Source organism: Cyanistes caeruleus, chromosome 31 (genome assembly GCF_971803275.1).
Source record: "Cyanistes caeruleus chromosome 31, bCyaCae1.hap1.1, whole genome shotgun sequence".
NCBI lineage: Eukaryota > Metazoa > Chordata > Aves > Passeriformes > Paridae > Cyanistes > Cyanistes caeruleus.
In genome coordinates, this window is record NC_141731.1 from 3,465,162 (window position 1) to 3,490,317 (window position 25,156).

The window sequence follows — 25,156 nt, forward strand, 5'->3', positions numbered from 1 at the left end:
CGCTCCTGAACTTTTCTGTCCGGGCCGCTGCTCGAGGGGCACAGAGAGGGGCCCGGCCTTGTCCCTCCAAACCTCCCTGGGAATCACCCCAGAGCTCTCAGCCTTCCTTGTGCCCATCCCCGGGACCCCTTGTCCCTCCCAGTGGCTCCCGTAGCTCTCCCAGTCCATCCCAGTCTCTCCCAGTCCATCCCAGCCTCTCCCAGTCCATCCCAGCCTCTCCCAGTGACCCCGCCTGTCCATCTCGCCCCTCCGTGGATCTGCCGCCCCTCAGCCAATCAGAGCGCGTCTCTCTGATGACTCATCAGTTGCCGGGCAGATCCACAGAGCCGAGAGCCCCGCGCTGGACTCGGCCGCTCAGTGCCGCGCACTTCATTCCCAGTCCCTCCCAGTGCCACCACAGTCCCTCCCAGTGCCACCACAGTCCCTCCCAGGGCCACCACAGTCCCTCCCAGTGCCACCACAGTCCCGCCCAGTGCCACCACAGTCCCGCCCAGTGCCACCACAGTCCCTCCCAGTGCCATCACAGTCCCGCCCAGTGCCACCACAGTCCCTCCCAGAGGCCCGGGAGTCTCTCCCACTCCTTTTAGCCCATTCCCAAGTCCATTTCGGATTCATTCCTCCTTCCACTCCCAGACATCTGCGCCTTCATCCAGTATCCCAGTATCCACTCTCATCTCTTTCAGCGCCTCCCCAGTCCCTGACAGCCTGTTCCCGGTCCCACCCGACGCCACACCACTCCTCTCCCATCTCTCCCAGTTACCCCCCAAGCTCATCCCAGTCTGTCCCCGCTGATCCCCAGTGCCCATCCCAGCGTGTCCATCTCGCTGGTGCCCTCCAGCTCCCAGCCCGGCCCCGGCCGCCTGCTCTGCTCCCTGATGGATTTCTCCCCTGCCCACATCCAGCTGAGCTGCTCCCAGGGCCAGCAGCAGCTCTCGGGCCACGTGCTGGCCACTGCCGTGCTCCCCAGCGGGGACTGGAGCCAGCAGCTCCTGGTGCTGCTGGAAAGCGCCCCCGGCAATGCGGGCTCAGCTGCAGCTGCCAGGTGGAGCACGGCAGCCTGGAGCACCCCCTGAGCCGGCACTGGGGCACGGCCCGGCCCCCACAGCGCCGGGGGCAGCGGGGGAGGCACTGGGGGGGCCACTGAGGGGGATTGGAGTGTGCTGGGAGGAACTGGGAGGGAGTTTGAGATAGACTGGTTTAAACTGGGGAAGGGATTGAGGTGCTTAGGATGGCTGGGAAGGGGTTTGAAGGATGTTGGGGAGGGTGGGATGGGGTTCTGGGGGTCTTGCTGGACCCTGGGAGGGAGTTTGGGGGTGCTGGGTGTCACAGGGAGGGATTTGAGTGAGCCTGGAGGAGCTGGAAGGAGATTGGGCATTGGAAAGCAGGGATTGGGATGAGGTTGGTTGTGCTGGAAAGAGACTGGGAGGAGTCTTGATGAGTCCTGGTGGGGCTGGGAAGGGACTGGGAGAGGGTTTGGGGGTCCAGGGGAAGTGGGGAGAAATTGGGAGGGGGCTGTGGGATCATGAGAGGAACAGGAGGGGCTCTGCTGGGTCCTGGGGAGGCTGGGAAGAGACTGGCAGTGATTTACCAAAATAGCAATATTGATCCAGCATCAACATCAATCTGTTAATGGACAAAAAACCTCTCCAACAGTTTAAAGTTACAAAGTGGATGTTTAATCACAGCACTGGGCGAGTGCGGGAGTCACCCCTTAATACGCACTGCAAGTTGACAAAAGATTCCAGTGTCTATTTATTTACAAAAGTCTTAAATATCCAAAATACTAATACATATTAATACTAATGCATATGCATAATGCTAGCACCTCCCATGTTCCTCTTCGGATTAGAATTCATGGTAATGATTTTAATGTCATTACGCCTGCATGGTTGGCTCCCTAATTTGAGGAGGGTGTCGTTTTGGTGAGGAGGGTTCATCAGGAGATGAAGGAAAACCGCTCTTCTTCACTCTCACCTTTCTACCTTTACAATGGTTGACATTACAAATGACATTTGGTACAACTCCAGTTTCCTCCCTTGTGACTTGGAAATGGGTTTCCAGATGTAAGGTCTGTGATCTTCCTGAACCCGTTTATCAGTTTCTCTTTTCTCATTATAAGCACAGCTAAACAAACATACAATGAAAAGTAATTTTTTATCTAAGTCCAAGATTCATTATCTCAAATCCTGCTTCTCACTTCATCATTAACTCTGACTAGTTCCAGCAAGGCCTATCTCTAGCCAAGACCCCTAATTTTTCTAAAATTCTTAATTGTTTAAAATTAGTGACTCCAAAGGAGGTTTCAGAGGGTCTTGGGTGGGCTGGGAGAGACTGGGAGGGTCCTTGGAGGGGCTTGGGGTGTCTGTGAGAGGTTTTGGGGGTCCTGACCTTTGCAGACCCCCCAGAGATGCCATCAAACGCTGCCCACAGCAAGATGCTGACGGGAATTGGAGTCTCCGTGTTGGGCTTTGTCTTCCTGGCACTGGGGCTTGGCTTCTACCTGAGCAAAAAGGTGAGAGGGGGTCCTTAGGTTGGGATATCCCCTCCCCCAGAGTGTGTGTGCTCTCCTCAGGGACCCCAAGCCTGGTGTCACCCCCTTTTCTTTGTCCACAGAGCTCCTGAAGCAGCGGCAAAAGGTTCTCTAGGATTGAAAGTCAACAAATCCACTGTCCCCAAGGAATTCCCATTGTTGATCTGTGTCCTGATGGACTTTTATTCCCCTGCTTTCACCCAGGTGTCCACAGGGAGCCAGGAAGATGTGGAGCCTCCCAGCCACGTGTCTTCCCAACACGCATCACCAGGACCACGGATCACCAGGGCTCTGCCCAACGGGGGTCACTGGGGATCATCCAACGCCCATCCTCCCATGGGGGATGGAGCTGGAGCAGCGCACAAAGCTCTTCCCGCACTCGGGGCACTCGCAGGGCTTCCCTTAGTGGTGCCTCCGTTGGTGTTGGGTCAAGTTAGAGCTCCTGGAGAAGCTCTTCCCACACTGGGGACACTCATAGGGCCTCTCCCCAGTGTGGATGCGCCGGTGGATGGCGAGGTTGCCGTTGCGTTTGAAGCCCTTCCCGCAGTCGGGGCAGTGGAAGGGCCTCTCGTCTGTGTGAATCCGCTCATGTACGAGGACACTGGAGCTGGTCTGAAACCTCTTCCCACACTCAGGACACTTGTAGGGCCTCTCCCCAGTGTGGATGCGCTGGTGCTCCCTCAGATTGGAGCTCCACCCAAAGCTCTTCCCACATTCCAAGCAGGTGTAGGGCCGTTCCCCTGTGTGGATCACCTGGTGTCTCATCAGGTCAGAGATATTTCTGAAGCTCTTCCCACATTTCCCACACTCATAGGGTTGTTCTCTCATGTGGATCTTCTGGTGATTCCTCAGGTAGGAGCTCTGGCTGAAGCTCTTCCCACATTCCCCACACCCATAGGGCTTTCCCCCAGTGTGGATCCTCTGGTGCTGGAGCAGGTGGGATCTCTTTCTGAAGCCCTTCCCACATTCCAAGCACTTGTGGGGCTTCTCCCCCAGCTCTGAGCTCCGGCTGGATCTCTGGCCGTGTTCCTGGCACTGGGGTGATCTTTTTTCCTTGCAGCTCCCTGGACTGGGTTTCCAGCCCCTCCTCATGCAGGATCTCTGGGGCTTTTTCTCCTCTGCCATCTGGACACAGCTTGGGAATGAAAATTCCTGGTTAGGAGGAAAAGGAGAGGAGAGCGCCTTGGACTGGGGGTTCCTCCATGCCCAAGTTCATCTCAGAAAGTCATTGGGCATCTTGTGTCTGTAACAAAGCAAAGCACCAAGATTCAGCCCAAACATCAAAACAGTGATGAAAAACTACCCAAACACCAAATTCAGTCAAAACCCCCTCCAGAATACAAAGATTCAGCCCCTGCAAAAAAACAAAGCACCAATATTTAGCCCAAAAAAGTTCAGAAACACCAAGATTCAGCCCCATCAAAATCGTGGATCCCCTCCCCAGTCACCTCCAGGGCAACACTCCTGGAACTGCACATACAGGGAGAATGGAACGTTGTCCTGCTTCCTCTTCCTTCTCTCCCACCTCCTCCTGTGGCCCTACTCTTCCTCCCACTCCTCTTCCTCCTACTATTTCTCCTCCTCCTGCACCTGCTCCTCCAATGTGAATCCTTCGACCGTTTTGTTCTTCAGCCCTGCTTCTCCTTCCCTTCTCCTCCTGCCCCCAGGCCCAGCACCCACTGCCGCCTCCCTCTTCCCCCCCAGTCCCACAGCATCCCACCGCAGGGGCACGGATGCAGCTGGGCCAGCTCGGCCTGGGGCAGCGCTGGGCTCTCGGCCGCTTCCGCCCGCACTGGCTCCCCACTGCAGCCGCTCCCGCCACCACAGCGCGGGGGGGCCCGGCCTTGGCGCTCCCCCCTCCCACCTCCCCAAATTCCCCTCCAGGGGGGCGCCAAGGCCCGGGGGGGAGGGGCACAGCTGGGCTCCAGCTGGGGAACGCTGGCAGCTGCGGCTCTGCCTGGACACTGATGAGTCATCAGCGCCGCGCGCTCTGATTGGCTCAGCCCTGCCTGAGCCCTGCGCCTGCACCAAGGGGGGACACCCTGCTCCAGGGGGGATGGCCCCAAAACGGGGCAACCCCAGCAAAGGAACAACAACAAAGCCTCTTTACAAACTGATCCTCTCAACCTCATTGTACATAGGGCCAGGGACGTGGACATAAGGAAGTGACAGGAGGAGCCATCAGCTGCACAAAATGTTATGAATTGATGACACAGACTGCTGCTCAGCCAAGGTCCTGCTAAATTCACCAACTTCCGGAAGAACAACAAAGACTTAACACAACCATCAATATCGTTAGCTATACAAAAGTGGGGTGCATATTAAGGGGGTATGTAGGAGGTGCATTGGGAAGTCTGTACCTCTCCAGGACTTCAGCCAATGGGGAAAGGGAGAGGGAGATGTGACCAAGAAAATTAGGATGAAAAGGAGGCTGTGTCTGCCAACAATTGGAGAGACCCCATGGGAAATGTCCCACAGTCTCATCCCCTTTTTATAAACAAAATTACGCGTACAGGACTCCTCTGTCTTCCTTGTGGACAGAAACCTGTGGGGATGTCAATTTTTCCACACACCTTGGGGCTCCTCCGCAATTCCTTCCACCGTCCGGGCCGGCGGGCAGTGAGTGCAGCTGAAGGGGCCTCACCCAGTTTGGGGGATCGGCTCCCTCGGCTGGCGGCGGCACCGGGGATTGATTGGGTACCCGAGAGTGAGCAGGAGACAGACGAGTGACGGAGCAGGGCGGCTCTCAAGAGTCGGCAGGGAGAGAGCACTGAAAATCTCAGCAGTGACTACAGTGGCATCTTCGGGGAGTGAACATGGCAGGGCACCCAGGGAGGGGACAAAAGGGAAAGCCACAATGGGGTCCCAGCAAAAGGGATGAGGATCCCAAAATATCTCTCAAGGGTCCCTCGGGAGCATTGTGAGGTCGTTTGCACATTCTCCCAGAGGGAATTAAGGACATGGACACCCAGGGGGGCAAGAAGGGAAGTCCAGAAGGGATTTAGACAACAGGGGATGGATGGTGTTGGTGTACTGGGAAGGGATTGGCTGAAGGGGAGTGTGCAGGAATGTGCTTAAGGCAAGAAGCAGCAGGAGGAATCCATGGGGTAAGAAAAAGGATAATGGAAAAGAGGAAGAGAAAAATACTGAGGATTGGGATGTTTTTCGGAAGGGTCTCATCATCAGATCCTTTGTATCCCAGTTTTGGAGGACAGGAAAACAAGGAGGTGAGGATTTCAGGGGGTTTCTCTGAGCTGGGAGCGGCAGGAGCGGGCGCAGAGCTGCGGCACCGGGAGCACGGGCTGGGGGCCTGTGGGGAGCTGTGGGGCCGGGCCGGGGCTGTGGGGCAGCCGGGGCTCAGCGCCGGGCGCTGCCTGAGCCCAGCACCCCCCGGGCAGGGCCGGCAGTGGCCCCCGGCCCCCAGGAGGCTGCGGGACGCCCCGGCCGCTGCCCGGCCCCGTGGAGCTGCCGGCCCTGCCCGCCGGGGGGGCCGCCTTTGGACACTGCGGCAGGACAGGGACCGGCTCTGGGATACGGGCTGGGGAGGGGAGCCTCAGCACAGCCAGCACGAGGAAGGAACAGCTCACAAATGGCGATTAGACCTGCAAGGATCCACATGATCTTTTAAGCATTTCCTGCTGGGTCCCTGGAGAAAGGAAGGATTTTGCAGAAAGCTCAGCAGCTGCCACAGGATGAGCACCCACAGGCACTGAGGGGGCTGCAGCAGCGACAGAAGAAGCCCCTGCAGCACTTGCTCACAAAGGGCCAGCAGCTGAATGCAGCAAGGGATGAGCAAAAGGCCAAGCTGAAGGCAAAGGCCATGGCACAGTTCCTACAGCCCCTGAGGGATCAAGCCCAGGGCCCAAGGGGGCCCCAGCACCCAGGGGACACCCTCGGCCACAAGCACCTGGCACAGGCATTGCCCTCCTGGCCAGGGCACAGCCCACCCAAACAGCCCCTGGCAAGGAATCAGCCTTCCAGCTGCAGGGCACAAGGACACTGCAAGCACAGACAGCAGCACCCTCAGCACCAGCAAGTCCAGCCCTTGATGGACATGCATTCTTAGCGGTGGCACAGCTCCCATTCCACCAGGGACCCACCACACTGCAGCCCTTGGGAACACAGGGTGGGGCTGGATCCAGAGGAGACCTTTACTGATGGACACAGGGGCCTCTCCACCCACTCGGAATCTTACACCTAAAGGTGTTAGGGAATATTTTAATTATTAAGGCACTAAGTGGGAAACATGAGCCGGAGTGTTTTCTTCAGCTACTATTAGCAGATATGGGGGATGGGTTTAAAATGCAGGAACTTTTATTTGCTCACAATTGTGATTGTAATTTACTGGGAAGGGATTTGATGGCTAAATGGGGAATGCAAATTAATGTTGCAAAAGGTGATACAGAGGCTGGTTCTGTTGTATCTCTGTGTCAAATGTCTGACAGAGCCACGGCTGAAGTGAACCCACAAGTGTGGGCAGCCCCAGAGAAATTGGCAAAATTAGATATGGAGCCTCTCCACATTTCCCTGAAGCAACCAGGACAAGAGGTGTTGAAAAGCAATCCCCTGTTCCAAGGGAGGGAAGGAAGGGCTCACAGCCTGTCTGGGAGTCCTGCTCAAGGCACGGCTTGGGCAGCCAGGGATGGCTCCCTAGAATGCTCCTATCCTGCCAAACAAGAAATCCAATGGAATCCACAGAATGCTGCAGGACCCAAGAAGAAGAAATGAGATGATGAAACCGAGGCACCCCACACTCTCAGATCCTTACACCATCCTCAACCAGCTGCCCTCCTCACACTGCTGCCATTCACAACTTGATGCAAAAGATGCTTTCTGGGGATCTGCCCACTCACAGAGGATGCAAACACAATTCTGCCTTGGGCTGGCAACAAGAGCTAGAAGGGAAAATGCTCAAGACATGGACGGTCCTTCTGCAGGGATGCACGGAAGCACCGGCCTGATTGGGGCAAGCCTTGCAGGAAATATCAAAGGAATTGACCTCACCCCCAGGGACTGGCTTAATGCAGGATGTGGATGACTTGATCCAGTCAGAAAAACAAGGAGAAGAGGTAGAGGAAGCCTCTGTGAAATGGCTTCATTTTCAGGCTAAAAACCAGCTTTGAGTATCTGAAAAAAAAGGAAGAGCAAACGGTAGAGAAAATAGTCAAGTATTCGAGACCTGTTTTGACTGAAGCTTTGTCTTGTATTGACCCTGAGAGGGTTCAAGGAATCTAAGAAATAATGTTACCCAGGACTAAAATGGAGCTGAAACAATTCTTACAAATTGTTTAACAGGGAATTGCGGGAGCTGGATTGAGGATTCTCTCTTCTAGCCAGAACATTGCATGAATTTTTTACCCCCAGATCGTCTCAATGTTATAGTGTAGATATAAGAAAGAGAACAAAACTTAACAAAATGAAAAAAATAAAATGATTGATGCCCCAGCCATGGCTCTTCCAGACTCAGAAATCTGAATTGGAAGGGAATATTAAACAGGCCACCCCTGTGCCTGCACTGAAGGCAAGGCAGCAGCAGCCAGGGCTCCCCAGTGGGGGAAGCCCAAGCGCCTGCCCACAGATCCTCTGCTCAAATCCTCGGCCTGGCCACCCTCCTTTGCCATCTCCAGCCACTGCGGGACAATCCTTGCTCTCACTCTTGCAGCTTCAGGCCTTTCTGTGCCTGCCCTCGCCACAGCTGCTGGGGAAGGCACCGGGACAATTCCACTCTGCCTCTCAATTCCACTCACACTCTGCCCTGCCTGGGATTAGCTGCTGGCAAAATAGACCAACTTGAAAATGGCTTCAAATCTAATTTCTCTAAATGGACTTGGTTTGCATTTGCCTTGGGGAAAGGAATTTTAATCTTTCTTTTCCACCACTCAGCAGAGATGAAATTAACATCTCCACAGACTGGGAATAGCCCAAAAGATTCCATCAGCTAACATCAACCAACACCTGCCCCAGACCCTGCCCCAGGCACAGCTGGAGACACCTGGTCTGGAAAAGGCTGAGCAGGAAATCCAGGAGTGCCCACCTAATTCCCATCACAGGCACAGAAATCCAGCTGCAACAGGAAACCAAATCCTAACAACTCCACACCTTCAAACCAATGAACAATAAACCAAGGGATTTCTATGGGGTCAGAATGTATAAATTTAGAAAAATCTAGTCAAACTCATGTGTCATGGAATGATTTTCTCTGCACACCCAGCCTAAGTGTGCATGAAATTATTCCTGTTGCACATTCTGGCCAGAATCGAGTAATGCCTTATTTCTCTAAAGACATTGTGGTGAGTTTTTGCTTTTCACAGTTTCAGTGAAAAGATTACACCATTAGAATACATTTTCATAATAATTTTACTTCTATATTGTCGGTTCTGTTTGGGCCAGTGGTGTGAGAATCAGTTTTCAGTCCTAGGAGAAGGAAAAGGAAACACTTGATTGCTTTCTCATTTTTGTTTTATATTTGAACATGACTCTTAGTGATGACAAAATGATGGTATGAATTTTTCAATGTTCACCTTTAAGCTGCACTTTGAAAACTAGAAGAGCTTAAAAGTTGGCGCTTTAACACATAAACAGTTAATAAAATATTGTTTAAAAAAAAAATAACAGATTCTGTGGGGGCCACGTGTGAATCACGGGATGTCTGCCCTGGAAGAGAAGCTTTGTTCCAGGCAGCCAGGAGAGGAGCTTTAGAAATGCAAATTAACACTGATGGCCCAAAGCCTGCACAATGGCCCAGGGGCTTCCTGCCTGCAGGAGGAATTGGGCTGATTCCCTCTGCCCCTCAGCCCAAGCTCTGCCTGCTTGCACAGATGGAATTTGCACAGCTAAAGGCACAGCCCATTGTGAGGATATCTGACTCTGCAGCAGAAATTGGTTCAGCTGCAAAGGAAAACAGAAAATGGAGAATGTTGTGAAAACTTCACTAAAACAAGTGGGGGAGAATCATCCCTGTCCCCACTCCAACATGTGCTGTCTCTGTCTATGTTATATAGGGTGTATCAGACCACTGGGCTTTATTTGCTACCACAAGTTCAGGGAAATCAGTTGGGAATCCAAGTATGTGATGATTTAATGAGAGAAAAGCTGACAATTGATGCAGCCCTGGCTGGAGGGAGCACCCAGAAATGGGGAAAAGATGAACGGCCACCAGAACAAATCCTGCAACACCATGGACCAGACCCTGGGAACCCTGATAAATTCATAGCAGGTACCAGAGAAACCATTTCTCATTTCAATGGCATAATTAGATTACAGGATGTCATTGAAATAACACCCAACCACACAGCTCCAGCTCCCAACCTTCCCCCCAACCAATCCACTCATTGAGGAACACAACATTTCACCATGGGATGGGATCACATTATCTATTAGCAGAAGGAGACAGAATTTCTGGAAAAGTAAATGACTCAAACTGCTGTTGACAAATAGATGAGAACAGATACCAAAGGAAACAAGAAAGCAGCTCATGAACCAGACCAAATGAGGAAAGGATGGGAATGGGAAACGTTTTTGTGCTTCCCCGGCAGACCATGGGTTAAACTAATGCCAGACAGAGCTGTCCCCCTTCAAACCCACACCCCAAATATCCTGTAACTCGGGGATTCCTCCCAGAAAAAAATCTGCTAGGGTCTTCCTGAATTGAGTGAAAGGGGGGATGGGACCCCCAGACGGAGCAGGAGGGGCCTGGAACCCCCAAATCCAAGCACGGGGGAGAGGGTTGAAGATTGGAGGGATGATTGGGAAGGGGCAAGAGTGGGAAAAAGAGAGGGCTGGGACCCCCCCAAAGCGTGGGGGAGGGTGCTGGGAAACCCAAATTGCATTGAGAGGGGTCAATGGATTGGGGGAAGGAGGAGAAAGGGGGAGAGGAGAGGGAAAGGTGGGCTTGGGATGAAAGAAACGTGGTTCCCCGTCCCCGCAGCACTCAATCCCTGGAGCGATTCCCTGCGGCTTGTGGGGAGGAAGATCTGCACTGGGGGGTCCCCAAGCCCCCTGCCCATCCCAGCGTGTCCATCTCGCTGGTGCCCTCCAGCTCCCAGCCCGGCCCCGGCCGCCTGCTCTGCTCCCTGATGGATTTCTCCCCTGCCCACATCCAGCTGAGCTGCTCCCAGGGCCAGCAGCAGCTCTCGGGCCACGTGCTGGCCACTGCCGTGCTCCCCAGCGGGGACTGCAGCCAGCAGCTCCTGGTGCTGCTGGAAACCGCCCCCGGCAATGCGGGCTCAGCTCCAGCTGCCAGGTGGAGCACGGCAGCCTGGAGCACCCCCTGAGCCGGCACTGGGGCACGGCCCGGCCCCCACAGCGCCGGGGGCAGGGGCTGGCAGGACACGGAGGGGATTTGGGGCTCCTGGGATGAACTGGCAGCCCCTCCTTGAGAACCCCTCTCCCCCTGGCCCAGCTCCCCTCATCCCCCTCTCCCAGCCCTTTCCCAGCGGCTCCCGGCCCCGCTCCGCTCACCCCAGAGCTCCTCGCCAGCAGCCGAGAGATGGAGGAGGAGGAGGGGAAGGAGGGGAAAGTGGAGGAGCGGGAGGAAGAGGAGGGGTAGAGGAGGAGCAGGAACTGCAAGAGGAGCAGCAGAGGAGGCCCCATGAAACAAAGAAAGTAAGAATTAAGAAGAAATGTTTAAAAGAGGTGTCTGACAAAAACCAGACCCTGACACCCTAATCCACAAGAACAGGAAAAAGAGTCAGACTGCAAGATAAGATAAGGAGCTGGAATACACAAACAAGATGCAAAGACAAAGGCACCACAGGATAAAGGAGATTCCTGGACCCTAAGCCGGAGGAAACGGATTTGAAGTCCCCCTCCCCAAAAAAAAGCGGCCAAAGGACTGAAAGGGGCACAGGGCTAATTTTAATATGAAGTGAAGACAGACGGGGTTAGGAAATTAATATGTATTAGCCATATCGTGTAAACCTGCTCTGTAAAGGATAAAAAGGGAAAACCCAATCAAAAAGGTGTGCATGCATTTTGGAGGAGATATTCCCCATGCACCTCAGCACTGAATAAATTCATACCTGCTCTTATAACTACTCTGTGAGTTATAGAGTTCCTTTTATTCCGCAAATCACCCAGGTGCGTCCATCGCTCTCTGGATCTGCAGCCCCTTCGCGCCGGGAGCATCGGGCCCCGCAGCCCGCAGCTCACCGGGGACGGGAACCTCGCCCCGAAGCTCTTGGGCCGTCCTGGCAGGATTTGTTTGCAGGGGAAGGGATATTTGGAGCTCACTCGAAGTAGCTTTGGGGACCCCTGTTTCTTTTCCTGGGCACGGGCAGGGCAGAGCGATGTCTGGATCTTGCAGGACTCCAAAGCTGAGCTGAGATGCCCGGTACCGGCAGGGGGAGGGGAGCAGCGAAAAGGGGGGAGCCCCGGGAGTGCCGGAGCCTGAAATGGGGGCCTGGAGAGGGGGGACCCCGAGAGCCGGGAGTGAGGGGAGCCTGGAGAAGGGGCAGCCCGGAGAAGGGATGAGCCTGCAGAGGGGGAAGCCCTGGGACACCAAAGTGGGGACCCCAGGAAAGGGAAACCTCAGGGAGGGATTTTTTCCTCTCAGTCCTGATGCTTTGGAGATTTTCATGGATACAAGACACCTGAAGACTTCTAGAGATGGACTTGGGCAGGAGGAACCCTGAATCCTAGGTGGTCACCCCTTTTTTTTCCCCCCAAACCACACTTCTCATGCCCAAGCATTAGACAAATGGAGGAGAAGAAGGCAGAGAGGAAGATGCTCTGGGACCCCCAGGCAACAACAGTCAGTACAACAGTGGAGGCAAAAGCATTATCACCAAATCCATCTGCCCAGAGGGCAGAACTGGTTGCCTTAACCAGAACACTAGAATTAAGTGAAGGCAAAAGGGTAAACATATGGACTGGCTCAAAGTATGCTTTTGGAGTGGTGCATGTACATGGGGCACTGGGGAAAGAAAGAGGACTGCTGTCTCCTCAAGGCACACACATTAAACATCAAGATGCAGTCCTGCAATTAATAAAAGCAGTACAAAAGCCTGACCAAGTAGCAATCATGCACTGCAAAGCTCACCAATCAGGAAGCTCCAAAATTCATGAGGGGAACCAAAAAGCAGACTGGACAGCCCGACAAGCTGCTCGAGAAGTGCAAACTGCAATGGCATTGATACCTTTAAAAACTAATGTATCTCAATTCAATTTACCCCCAGAACTAAAATATTCAAAAGAAGATGAGAAATTGGGATGCTCACTGAATGCACAGAAGAATTCAGAAGAATACACAGGGACAAGTAGTGGTACCCCCCCTTGATAATGAGAGAAGTTCTACAAATTAAACATAACAAATGTCATTGGGGTGCAGAGGCATTGGTGAAATTGTTAAAACAAAATTTAATTTCAGTACGGATGTTAACAATGGCAAAATCAGTAATGTCAAAATGTGAAATTTGCTTAAAGAACAATCCAGTGGCTAGATGACAGGCACAATTAGGGAAAATTCAGGTAGGAGAAGAACCAGATTATTGGCAAGTAGATTTTGTAGAATTAGCAAGAACTCAAGGATAGAAATATCTATTGGGAGGGGTTGACACATTTTCAGGATGGCCAGAAGCTCTTCCCTGTCACACAAATCAAGCAAAGAAGACAGTCAAGTGATTACTGCAAGAAATCATTCCAAGATTTGGGGTGCCTCTAGGAATATCATCAGATAGGGGCCCACATTTCACAGCCACCGTAGTGAGGGAGGTGAGTAGGTTACTGGGAATAGCTTGGCATCTCCATACACCATGGAGACCCCAATCCAGTGGACAGGTAGAGAGGATGAATCAGACATTGAAGAGGCAAATCAGCAAAAGATGCCAAGAGGCTAAATTGCAGCAGCCACAAGCTTTACCAATAGCACTGCTGAGGATTCGGATAAAGCCTAGAAGCGGGATGTCAGTCAGTCCTTATGAGATATTGGATGGGAAACCATATGAATGCCCTGAACCTAATCCAAATGTACATGTTACAGGGAAGCAAGAGGTGTAGAATTATGTTCTGTCTCTTGGAAAAGCTCGAGCTCGACTTCGGAGCACCCTTGTGTGGAACAGGCCGCTGACTCTTGAGAATCCAGTTCATGACATCCCCCCGGGAGATGAAGTGTACGGTAAAAGCTGGAAGGAAGAACCATTAAAAGAAAGGTGGAATGGACCCTATCAGGTACTGTTAACTACCTTGACAGCAGTCAAAGGAGCTGGACTGGATCCCTGCATACATTACACCAGAGTGAAGAAGGTTTCCCCTGCACTGTGGACTGCACAAACTGTAGGGCCAACAAAGCTGCAGATAAAGCGGGTTTGATTGTTTCAAATGTCTAGGTTGCTAGTGACTGTAATGGTGATTATTTCATGGCCTTTAGGGCCATCAGTTGGAATCAATGTTACCTTGGGATGTGAAATGCAAAAGGATCAGCTGACAACTCTTCATTTTAGAATGAAGAGGGATGTGGGGGTGCAGCCAGAACCACAAGTGATAAAAGTCTCTAATACTATTCAGGCAGAAAATGGGATGATTGGATTAATTCAAGATTTTGCCAACATGCAAAACATCAGCAAAATAACTGCCTGTCTGCCAATACCAAAGGCAGCAGGAGACACAATAAATTGGGGAATTATAACATCAGAATTACATGAAATACAAAAGAATAAAAATGAAAATGTGAGCTGTGTACTGCAAATAGATTACGAGAACCCAAATAAGACAGTGTTTGAAAATGCTGTGAAGCCAAAGTATTCATCTACATGGGAATGTCATGAAAATGGAGGAAAAGTATGAACCAAAACTAGGCTGGTATGGGGGATTAGGGAATTATGGATGGTGTTCTGAAAAGATAGCAAAGGTCATTAAAGAAAAGATTCCAGTATCAAAGTGGAAGTGTGAAGGACAGGAAGGAAAAGATCGGGCTGAAGCTTGGGACAGTGCATGGTCAGTGAGTGGGCTTCAGAAATTCCTATCTATGGCAGACACCCCTTGGTGCATTAAGTGGGAAGGCTCTGAAAATGAAACAGATCCAGGGGTATGGAACTCTGCAACCAGTAGTAGAATGGAGGCAGACAAAGTGAATTGGTGGGAATGGAACAAAACTTAGGACTGTACTTCTGATGATGAAGAAATAAAACAAATGCCACCACTTGTGGTAGCTCTGCAAATTGGATGTGCCTGCAGAGGAATCAAACAAGGTGAAATAAATGACAAGATAGGACAAGTGATCCAAAAGGTAATATGCAAGAATGCTTGGTATTAGGGATGATCTAGCAAACTGAAATGTTTATGGTAACAGGAACTGGTACTTGGGGTCTCCAAGATACCCACCCAGAGATAAGATTCATACATGCTCACGCAAGGATGAGGTAACTCTCATGAAGCAATATAGATAAAGTTAATGAAAATTTTGTAATGAAGCAATATCGATAGGGTTGTTACATTGATTACTGCTACAGCTGAAATTGTAGAAATATGTGCACTTTGGACAAAGACAATGGAGCTAGATTTGGGTTGCTGATACCCCCAGTTCCTGCACGCTTCAATAAAGCACCTGCATATAATCAGTCTGTGATTATGTGTGTTCTTGAACGCTAACAAAGACAGATCAAAAATTTCCAAAACACAAAAAATCTGGTATCCCTCCAAAATAGAAAGATTCTGCCCCCACAAAAAAAAAAAAAAAATCACCAACATTCAGCCCAATAAAGCTCAGAAACACCAAGATTCAGCCCCGGGAAAATCGTGCATCTCCCTGCCCGGGCACTCGCTGCATGGGGGGGTGAGGGGGGCAATGAGGCCGGGCCGGAGCAGGGGGTGCCTGAGAGAGGCCCCGAGCCCGGCAGAAGCCCCTGCACAGCCATGCAAGTGGCTCCTGGCCGGACTCGGGGATCCCCCTGGCCATCCCCGCTGGAGCAGCCTGGTCCTGAGGGACTCTGGCCCCTGCGAGGGACCCCAGGCTGCAGCAGGACAAGGATTCCTGGCCCTCAGGGGGAGGCAGTGACATGAGCTGACTGTGACCCCCATCCCTGTGCCTCTGGGCGGGGAGGGGGACGGAGAGGGGCACAAAGTTAAGCCCGGGAAGGAGGGACAGCTGGGGGGAAGATGGATTTCCGTAGGAATTACTTTGCTTCTCGTTTTCTTGTTCTGACATGTCTGAATAATAAATTCAATTAATTTCCCCAAGTCAGGTGTGCTGTGCCCGTGACCAAGGATTGAACTGTCCCCACCCTCATCCCGACCCCAGAGCCTTTCCTTGTGTGATCTGCTCCCCGCCCGGGACAGGAAGGAGAGTCACAAAGTTTTGGCCTCGCTCCGGCATGCCCTGCTCCATCCCGGACTCACCCCCAGCTCGCAGCGCCCTCAGCTCCCGGGCACCCCGAGCTCCCGGCGCTTCAGCGCAGCGGCGCTTCCTTGGCCTCCTGCCCGGGCCGGGCCCAGCGCCGGGGCCACTCCTCAGCCCAGGGGTCCGAGAAATGGCGGAGCTCAGCCCAAGGCAGGCGAGGCCGTGCCGTGTGCAGAGCCCGCCGCTGGCTGCGATTGGCTGCTTCTGCCGTCACTCGTGGCTCTGGCGCGCGCTGATTGGGCAGAGCGGGGACAAGCCCGGCCCCGCTGGCGGCCTCAGGGCGGCCGTGGGGCAGGAGAGCTGCCATTGCCGGAGCGTCTGTGCGGGCCCGGCAGCGGCGGCAGCAGCGGCCGGAGCCCGGTGAGGCGGCGGCGGAGCTCGGAGGCGGCCCCGGCCATCGCAGGTGGGAGCCGCGCTCGGTTCTGCGGGGGCTCGGGGCTCGCTGCGGGCCCGGGAGGGGGCGGCAGGGGGCTGTGGCGGGTGGCTTGTGCCGTGGCCGGCCCGCGTTGGCCCTGGGCTGAGGGCGCTGCGGGAGCGGCTGCCCGCGGTCTCCTTGCCGCTGGGGCCTCGGCAGGAGGCGGTGGCGGAGCAGCGCTGGCTCGTCCCGCTTCGTATCGGGAGGCCGGAGGTGGCTGCGCTGGGCCCGGGGCCGGGCGGGAAAATTCCCGGCGCCAGAGGTTTGTGTGGCCCAAGGAGCCAGAGGAGCGGTGTGCGAGTGACTTTATTGCTGCCCAAAGGGAGAGGCCATGGGGCATTTGCCGTGCGCTCTCTCCAGGTGTTGGAGGACGCGGCCTCGTTTTTGTCCTGATTTTCCCGGCCGCATGTCCCTGTCCCTTTGCCCAGCACTGGCGGAGGTGCTTGGAAGGTTCAGCCTTCCCGATCCGCCTACTGCATGTCCTTTTTGTATAACATCCGATATTCCTGGCTCTGTGATGTGTTTGTTCTTCTGGAAGTTCAGGAATGTATCGGGACTTGGTCTGAGCAGCAGCCTTGTCAATTAGTAACATTTTATGAAACTGGTGATTTCTCCCATTGCTTCCTTATGTGTAAGTCCCTGGCCCCATCTCCAGGCAGATTCACTCATTGCCTCTGTTTTTTCTTCCTGGGTGTTCTTTGTTTTTGGGATTGCTCTCAGTGCCCTCATTCTCTGTCCTTTTGTAGCCGTTTGTGGCTCAGGAGGCCTGGCTGCCACCTGCATCCCCTTGCTCAGCTGCTGAATGAGCTGCACTCAGCAAGGTGTGGTGCATGGTAAAAAGATGAGAGTTGCTGTAGCACGAGAGGAGAAACAGCATTTGTTTAACCCATGGTCTGTGAGGGAACCACAAAACTGTGTCCCATTCCCATCCTTTCCATGTTTGAACAAGTACATGAGCTGCTTTTTTATTTCCTTTGTTATCTGTTTCTGCACCTTTTCCTTGCTGATCTGTTTGCCATCACCAGTTCGAACCTTTTAACTTTTCCCAAACCTCTCCTTTTTCTGCTAAAAGGTAATCTGATCCCATCCCATGGTGAAATGTTGTGTTCCTCATCTGAGTGGATTGGTTGGGGGGAAGGTTGGGAGCTGGAGCTGTGTGGTTGGGTGTTATTTCAATGACATCCTGTAATCTAATTCTGCCATTGAAATGAGAAATGGTTTCTCTGGTACCTGCTATGAATTCATCAGGGTTCCCGGGTCTGGTCCATGGTGTTGCAGGATTTGTTCTGGTGGCTGTCCATCTTTTCCCCATTTCTGGGTGCTCCCTCCAGCCAGGGCTGCATCAATTGTCAGCTTTTCTCTCATTAAATCATCACATACTTGGATTCCCAACTGATTTCCCTGAACTTGTGGTAGCAAATAAAGCCCAGTGGTCTGATACACCCTATATAACATAGACAGTGACAGCACATGTTGGAGTGGGGACAGGGATGATTCCCCCCCCACTTGTTTTAGTGAAGTTTTCACAACATTCTCCATTTTCTGTTTTCCTTTGCAGCTGAACCAATTTCTGCTGCAGAGTCAGATATCCTCACAATGGGCTGTGCCTTTAGCTGTGCAAATTCCATCTGTGCAAGCAGGCAGAGCTTGGGCTGAGGGGCAGAGGGAATCAGTCCAATTCCTCCTGCAGGCAGGAAGCCCCTGGGCCATTGTGCAGGCTTTGGGCCATCAGTGTTAATTTGCATTTCTAAAGCTCCTCTCCTGGCTGCCTGGAACAAAGCTTCTCTTCCAGGGCAGACATGGGATGACTCACACGTGCCAGCCTCACAATGTGTTTGTGTTTTGTTTTGGTTCATTTTATTTTACAGTACTCTAATAAGTGTTTATGAGATAAAGGGTCACCTTTTAAGCTCTTCTGGTTTTTCAGAAACAGCCTAAAATTCAACATCCAAAAACCCATATAAAATTTTTGCCATCACTATGAGCCAGGCACAAACATTCCCAAAACATTTTCAAGGCAATTGAATTTTTCCTACTTCTCTCTCGGCCTAAAAATTGATTCTCCCTACCTTGGCCCAAACTGAACTGACAATATAAAATCAGGATTATTACAAGAAAAAAAAAATCTAATGCTGTAATCCTTTCACTGAAACTTTGCAAAAATCAAAAACTCTCCCACAATGTCTTTAGTGTTAGAGAGTCGAGGCGCAACGTGATTCTGGCCAGGATGTGCAAAAGAAATCATTAAACCCACACTTAGGCTGGGTGTGCTGAGAAAATCATTCCATGACACATGAGTTTGACTAGATTTTTCCTAAATTCGTACACTCTGACCCCATAGAAATCCATTGGTTTATTGTTCATTGGTTTGAAGGTGTGGAGTTGTTAGGATTTGGTTTCCTGTTGCAGCCGGATTTCTGTGCCTGTGATGGGAATTAGGTGGGCACTCCTGGATTTCCTGCTCAGCCTTTTCCAGACCAGGTGTCTCCAGCTGTGCCTGGGGCAGTGTCTGGGGTAAGATGTTGGTTGATGTTTGCTGCTGGGTGTTGATGTTTCGTTGATGGTCATTATCTTGGGGGGAATCTTTTGGGCTATTCCCAGTCTGTGGAGATGTTAATTTCATCTCTGCTGAGTGGTGGAAAAGAAACATTAAAATTCCTTTCCCCAAGGCAAATGCAAACCAAGTCCCTTTAGAGAAGTAAGATTTGAAGCCATTTTCAAGTTGGTCTATTTTGCCAGCAGCTAATCCCAGGCAGGGCAGAGTGTGAGTGGAATTGAGAGGCAGAGTGGAATTGTCCCGGTGCCTTCCCCAGCAGCTGTGGCGAGGGCAGGCACAGAAAGGCCTGAAGGTGCAAGAGTGAGAGCAAGGATTGTCCCGCAGTGGCTGGAGATGGCAAAGGAGGGTGGCCAGGCCGAGGATTTGAGCAGAGGATCTGTGGGCAGGCGCAGGGGCTTCCCCCGCTGGGGAGCCCTGGCTGCTGCTGCGTTGCCTTCAGTGCAGGCTCAGGGGTGGCCTGTTTAATATTCCCTTCCAATTCAGATTTCTGAGTGTGCAAGAGCCATGGCTGGGGCATCAATCATTTTATTATTTTCATTTTGTTAAGTTTTGTTCTCTTTCTTATATCTACACCATAACATTGAGACTATCTGGGGCTAAAGAAGTCACAGAATGTTCTGGCTAGAAAAGAGAATCCTCAATCCAGCTCCTGCAATTCCCTGTTAATTGTAGGAATTGTTCCAGCTCCATTTTAGTCCTGGGTCACATTATTTCTGAGATTCCCTGAACCCTCTCAGGGTCAATACAAGACAAAACTTCCATCAACATAGGTCCCAAATATTTAACCATTTTCTCTACCATTTGCCCTTTCTTTTTTTTCAGATACTCAAAGCTGCTTTTTAGCCTGAAAATGAAGCCATTTCACAGAGGCTTCCTCTACCTCTTTTCCTTGTTTTTCTGACTGGATCAAGTCATCCACATCCTGCATTAAGCCAGTCCCTGGGGGTGAGGTCAATTCCTTTGATATTTCCTGCAAGGCTTGCCCCAATCAGGCCGGTGCTTCCGTGCATCCCTGCAGAAGGACCATCCATGTCTTGAGCATTTTCCCTTCTAGCTCTTGTTGCCAGCCCAAGGCAGAATTGTGTTTGCATCCTCTGTGAGTGGGCAGATCCCCAGAAAGCATCTTTTGCATCAAGTTGTGAATGGCAGCAGTGTGAGGAGGGCAGCTGGTTGAGGATGGTGTAAGGATCTGAGAGTGTGGGGTGCCTCGGTTTCATCATCTCATTTCTTCTTCTTGGGTCCTGCAGCATTCTGTGGATTCCATTGGATTTCTTGTTTGGCAGGATAGGAGCATTCTAGGGAGCCATCCCTGGCTGCCCAAGCCGTGCCTTGAGCAGGACTCCCAGACAGGCTGTGAGCCCTTCCTTCCCTCCCTTGGAACAGGGGATTGCTTTTGGACACCTCTTGTCCTGGTTGCTTCAGGGAGATTTGGAGAGGCTCCATATCTAATTTTGCCAATTTCCCTGGGTCTGCCCACACTTGTGGGTTCACTTCAGCCATGGCTCTGCCAGACATTTGACACAGAGGTACAACAGAACCAGCCTCTGTATCACCTTTTGCAACATTAATTTGCATTCCCCATTTAGCCATCAAATCCCTTCCCAGTAAATTAGAATCACAATTGTGAGCAAAGAAAAATCCCTGCATTTTAAACCCATCCCCCACATCTGCTAATAGTGCCTGAATAAAACACACCCACTCATCTTTCCCAGTTAGTGTCTTAATAATTTATATATTCCCTAACACCTTTAGGTGTAAGATTCTGAGTGGATGGAGAGGCCCCTGTGTCCATAAGGAAAGGTCTCCTCTGGATCCAGAGCCACCCTGGATGTTCCCAAGGGCTGCAGTGTGGTGGGTCCCTGGTGGAATGGGAGCTGTGCCACCGCTAAGAATGCGTGTCCATCAAGGGCTGGACTTGCTGGTGCTGAGGGTGCTGCTGTCTGTGCTTGCAGTGTCCTTGTGCCCTGCAGCTGGAAGGCTGATTCCTTGCCAGGGGCTGTTTGGGTGGGCTGTGCCCTGGCCAGGAGGGCAATGCCTGTGCCAGGTTGTCCTGGGTTGATTATGATGTTAAATTGTATCCCCATTCGTCCACCTAACCCCGACACAGGTTTTGTATTCTTAAAATTCCATCTGAGAGTAAAAGTGAGTGGAAAAGAAGCACCAAGTCTGTTATCAGACTGCACTTGCTCCCCCCGCATCGGGAGTTTTGACTACAGCACAGACAGACAACAAGACACAGATCGCCTTGGCTTTCCAGCTAGCCGGAGCAGAGAGGTCTTCCTGGACTGTTTTCTTTCCCTTTTCCTGAAACGAATCGAAGCTGCTCTGGACTGGGGACTCGGGGGAGCACCGGGAGCACCCCTGGACTACCGGGAGCCCGGCCTGGGCAGCGGCATTTTCCAGCGCCAGAGGGACTGATAACAGAGCCAACACCCCCAGGAAAGAGACCCTCTGAAGTTCCTCATCTCTGCTGAAGGGCGAGAGGTTTTGTAATTTGATATCGTTCATTTTTGTGCTGGGTAGTGCTGTGCCTGGGAAATAAACAGGTTTTTTCCACTCTTCTCAGAGAAATCTCTTCCCGAACTGGATGGGGGGTGGGAGAAAGGGGCCACGTGGGTTTGCTTCCCGGGGGGAGCCCCACTGGAGGTTTTCTCCCAAATTTGCCCTAAACAAGGACAATCACCCAAATTACACAAAAACATCACAAAATTTCAGAAAGATCCCTCAAAATTCTAGAAAAATCACAAAAAATGGCAGAAAACACCCACAAAATTTCCTAAATCTTCTCTAAACCCTACCAAATTCCAGAAATATCCCACAAAATCTCCATAAATTTCCGAACAATCTAAGAAAAACCTCTCAAAACTCTTCAAGACTCCTCAAAATCCCCAAAAATTCAAGAAAAACCTCACAAAATTCAAGTAAAAAATCCACAAAATTCCCAAAATCTTCTCATAAGCCTACCAAGTTCCAGAAATATCCCACAAAATCTCAACAAATTTTGACAAAATCTAAGAAAAATTCCACACAATTCTTCAAGGCTTCTCAAAATCCCTCAAAATCCCACAAAATTACCACAACATTCCAAAAAAATCCCACAAAATCCCATAAAACTTCTCAAAACCCTACCAAACTCTAGAAACATCCCTCATAATCTTTACAAATTTCCAAAAAATCTAAGAAAAATGCCACACAATTCTTCAAGTCTCCTCAATATCCCCCCAAATTCCAGAAAATTACCACAACATTCCCAATAAATGCCACAACATTGCCTGAAACTTCAGAAACCCCTACCAAAGTCCAGAAACACCCCACAAAATCCCCAGTAATTTCGACAAAATCTAAGAAAAAGGCCATCAAAATTCTTCAAGTCTCCTCAGAATCACCCAAATTACACAAAAACATCACAAAATTCTAGAAACATCCCTCAAAATTCCAGAAAAATCCCAAAAAATGGCAGAAAACAGCCACAAAAGTTCCCGAATCTTCTCAAACCCCTACCAAATTCCAGAAACATCCCACAAAATCTCCACTAATTTCCACACAATCTAAGAAAAACCCTTCAAAATTCTTCAAGTCTCCTCTAAATCCCACAAAATTCAAGAAAATTACCACAACTTTCCAAAAAAATTCCAGAAAACTCCCTAAAACTTCTGAAAACCTTACAAAATTTAAGAAACATCCCACAAAATCTACACTAATTTGCACACAATCCAAGAAAAATCCCACCAGATCCTTCAAGTCTCCTCAAAATCCCACAAAATTCCAGACAATTCCACGACATTCCAAAAAAATCCCTCAAAATTCCAGAAATTTCTCAAAAATTCCAGAAAAAAATCCACAAAATTCCAAAAATCTTCTCATAAGCTTACCAAATTCCAGAAATATCCCACAAAATCTCCACAAATTTCCGCACAATCTAAGAAAAATGCCACGCAATTCTCCAAGTTTCCTCAAAATCCCACAAAATTCCAGAAACACCCCACAAACTTGCAAACAAACCCCCATGAAATTCCTTAAATCTTCTCATAAGCCCACGAAATTCCAGAAACATCCCACAAAATCTCCACTAATTTCCACACAATCTAAGAAAAATCCCACACAATCCTTCAAGTCTCCTCAAAATCCAAGAAAATTACTATAATATTCCCAAAAAATCTCACAAAATTCCCTAAAACTTCTGAAAACCCCACAAAATTTAAGAAACATCCCAAAAAATCTCCACTAATTTCCACGCAATCCAAGAAAAATCCCACACAATCCTTCAAGTCTCCTCAGAATCCCAGAAAATACCAGACAATTCCACAACATTCCAAAGAAATACCACCAAATTCCAGAAACATCCCACAAAATTCCAGAAATAAATCCACAAAACTACCAATATCTTCTCATAAGCTTCCCAAATTCCAGAAACATCCCACAAAATCTCCACAAATTTCCACACAATTTTAGAAAAATCCCACACAATTCTTCAAGGCTCCTCAAAATCCCACAAAATCCCACAAAATTACCACAACTTTCCAAAAACAATTCCAATAAATTCCATGAATCTTCTCAAAACCCTACCAAATTCCAGAAATATCCCACAAAATCTCCACAAATTTCCATGCAATCTAAGAAATATCCCACAAAATTCTTCAAGTCTCCTCAATATCCCCCCAAAATTCCAGAAAATTACCACAATGTTCCCATTTAATGCCACAAAATTCCCTGAAACTTCAGGAAACCCTACCACATTCCAGAAACACCCCACAAAATCCCCAGTAATTTTGACAAAATCTAAGAAAAAGGCCATCAAAATTCTTCAAGTCTCCTCAAAATCACCCAAATTACACAAAAACATCACAAAATTCTAGAAACATCCCTCAAAATTCCAGAAAAATCCCAAAAAATGGCAGAAAACAGCCACAAAAGTTCCCGAATCTTCTCAAATTCCTACCAAATTCCAGAAATATCCCACAAAATCTCCACTAATTTCCACACAATCTAAGAAAAATGCCACGCAATTCTCCAAGTTTCTTCAAAATCCCACAAAATTCCATAAACACCTCACAAAATTCCAGAAATAAATCCACAAAACTACCAATATCTTCTCATAAGCCTCCCAAATTCCAGAAACATCCCACAATATCTCCACAAATTTCCACACAATCTTAGAAAAATCCCACACAATTCTTCAAGGTTCCTCAAAATCCCACAAAATCCAAGAAAATTACCACAACTTTCCAAAAACAATCCCACTAAATTCCCTGAATCTTCTCAAAACCCTACCAAATTCCAGAAATATCCCACAAAATCTCCACAAATTTCCATGCAATCTAAGATAAATCCCACACAATTCCTCAAGTCTCCTCAAAATACCACAAAATTCAAGAAACATCCCACAAAATTCCAGAAAAAAATCCACAAAATTGCCTAAATCTTCTCATAAGCCCACCAAATTCCAGAAATATCTCAAAAAATCTCCACAAATTTCCACGCAATCTAAGAAAAATCCCACACAATTCTTAAAGGCTCATCAAAATCCCACACAATTCTGGAAAATTACCAGAACTTTCCTAAAACATCCCAGAAAATTCCCTAAAACATCCAAAACCCCCACAAAATTCCACAATCATCCCACAAAATCTCCACTAATTTCCACGCAATCTAAGAAAAAGGCCCTCAAAATTCTTCAAGTCTCCCCAAAATCCCACAAAATTCCAGACAATTCCACAACATTCCAAAGAAATCCCACCAAATTCCAGAAACATTCCACAAAATTCCAGAAAAAAATCCACAAAATTGCCTAAATCTTCTCATAAGCCCACCAAATTCCAGAAATATCTCAAAAAATCTCCACAAATTTCCACGCAATCTAAGAAAAATCCCACACAATTCTTAAAGGGTCATCAAAATCCCACACAATTCTGGAAAATTACCAGAACTTTCCTATAACATCCCAGAAAATTCCCTAAAACATCCAAAACCCCCACAAAATTCCACAATCATCCCACAAAATCTCCACTAATTTCCACGCAATCTAAGAAAAAGGCCCTCAAAATTCTTCAAGTCTCCCCAAAATCCCACAAAATTCCAGACAATTCCACAACATTCCAAAGAAATCCCACCAAATTCCAGAAACATTCCACAAAATTCCAGAAATAAATCCACAAAAATACTAAAATCTTCTCATAAGCCTACCAAATTCCAGAAATATCCCACAAAATCTCCCCAAATTTCCACAAAATCTAAGAAAAATCCCACACAATTCTTCAAGTCTCCTCAATATCCCACAAAATTCCACAGAAACCACACAACATTTCAAAAAAATCCCAATAA

At 49.7% G+C, this 25,156-nt stretch overlaps 4 protein-coding genes across 4 annotated transcripts in view; 2 read left to right on the plus strand and 2 right to left on the minus strand.

Moving 5' to 3' along the window:
• Positions 1–25,156, plus strand: part of LOC147648733 (uncharacterized) — a 394,698-nt gene that overhangs the window by 260,603 nt on the left and 108,939 nt on the right. The window lies entirely within an intron of this gene.
• Positions 1–25,156, plus strand: part of LOC147648734 (uncharacterized) — a 288,691-nt gene that overhangs the window by 239,129 nt on the left and 24,406 nt on the right. The window lies entirely within an intron of this gene.
• Positions 1–25,156, minus strand: part of LOC147648735 (serine/threonine-protein kinase PAK 3-like) — a 249,724-nt gene that overhangs the window by 142,706 nt on the left and 81,862 nt on the right. The gene's annotated exons all lie outside the window — the stretch shown is intronic.
• Positions 2,887–3,729, minus strand: LOC147648745 (uncharacterized). Its single transcript, XM_086866597.1, has one exon. The coding sequence runs from the start codon at positions 3,653–3,655 to the stop codon at positions 2,933–2,935; it is 723 nt and encodes a 240-aa protein (XP_086722723.1). The 5' UTR covers positions 3,656–3,729; the 3' UTR covers positions 2,887–2,932.

Bases quoted from the DNA above. Each gene is read 5' to 3' on its own strand.
- LOC147648745 (XM_086866597.1), bottom strand. From the start codon at position 3,655: ATGGCAGAGGAGAAAAAGCCCCAGAGATCCTGCATGAGGAGGGGCTGG.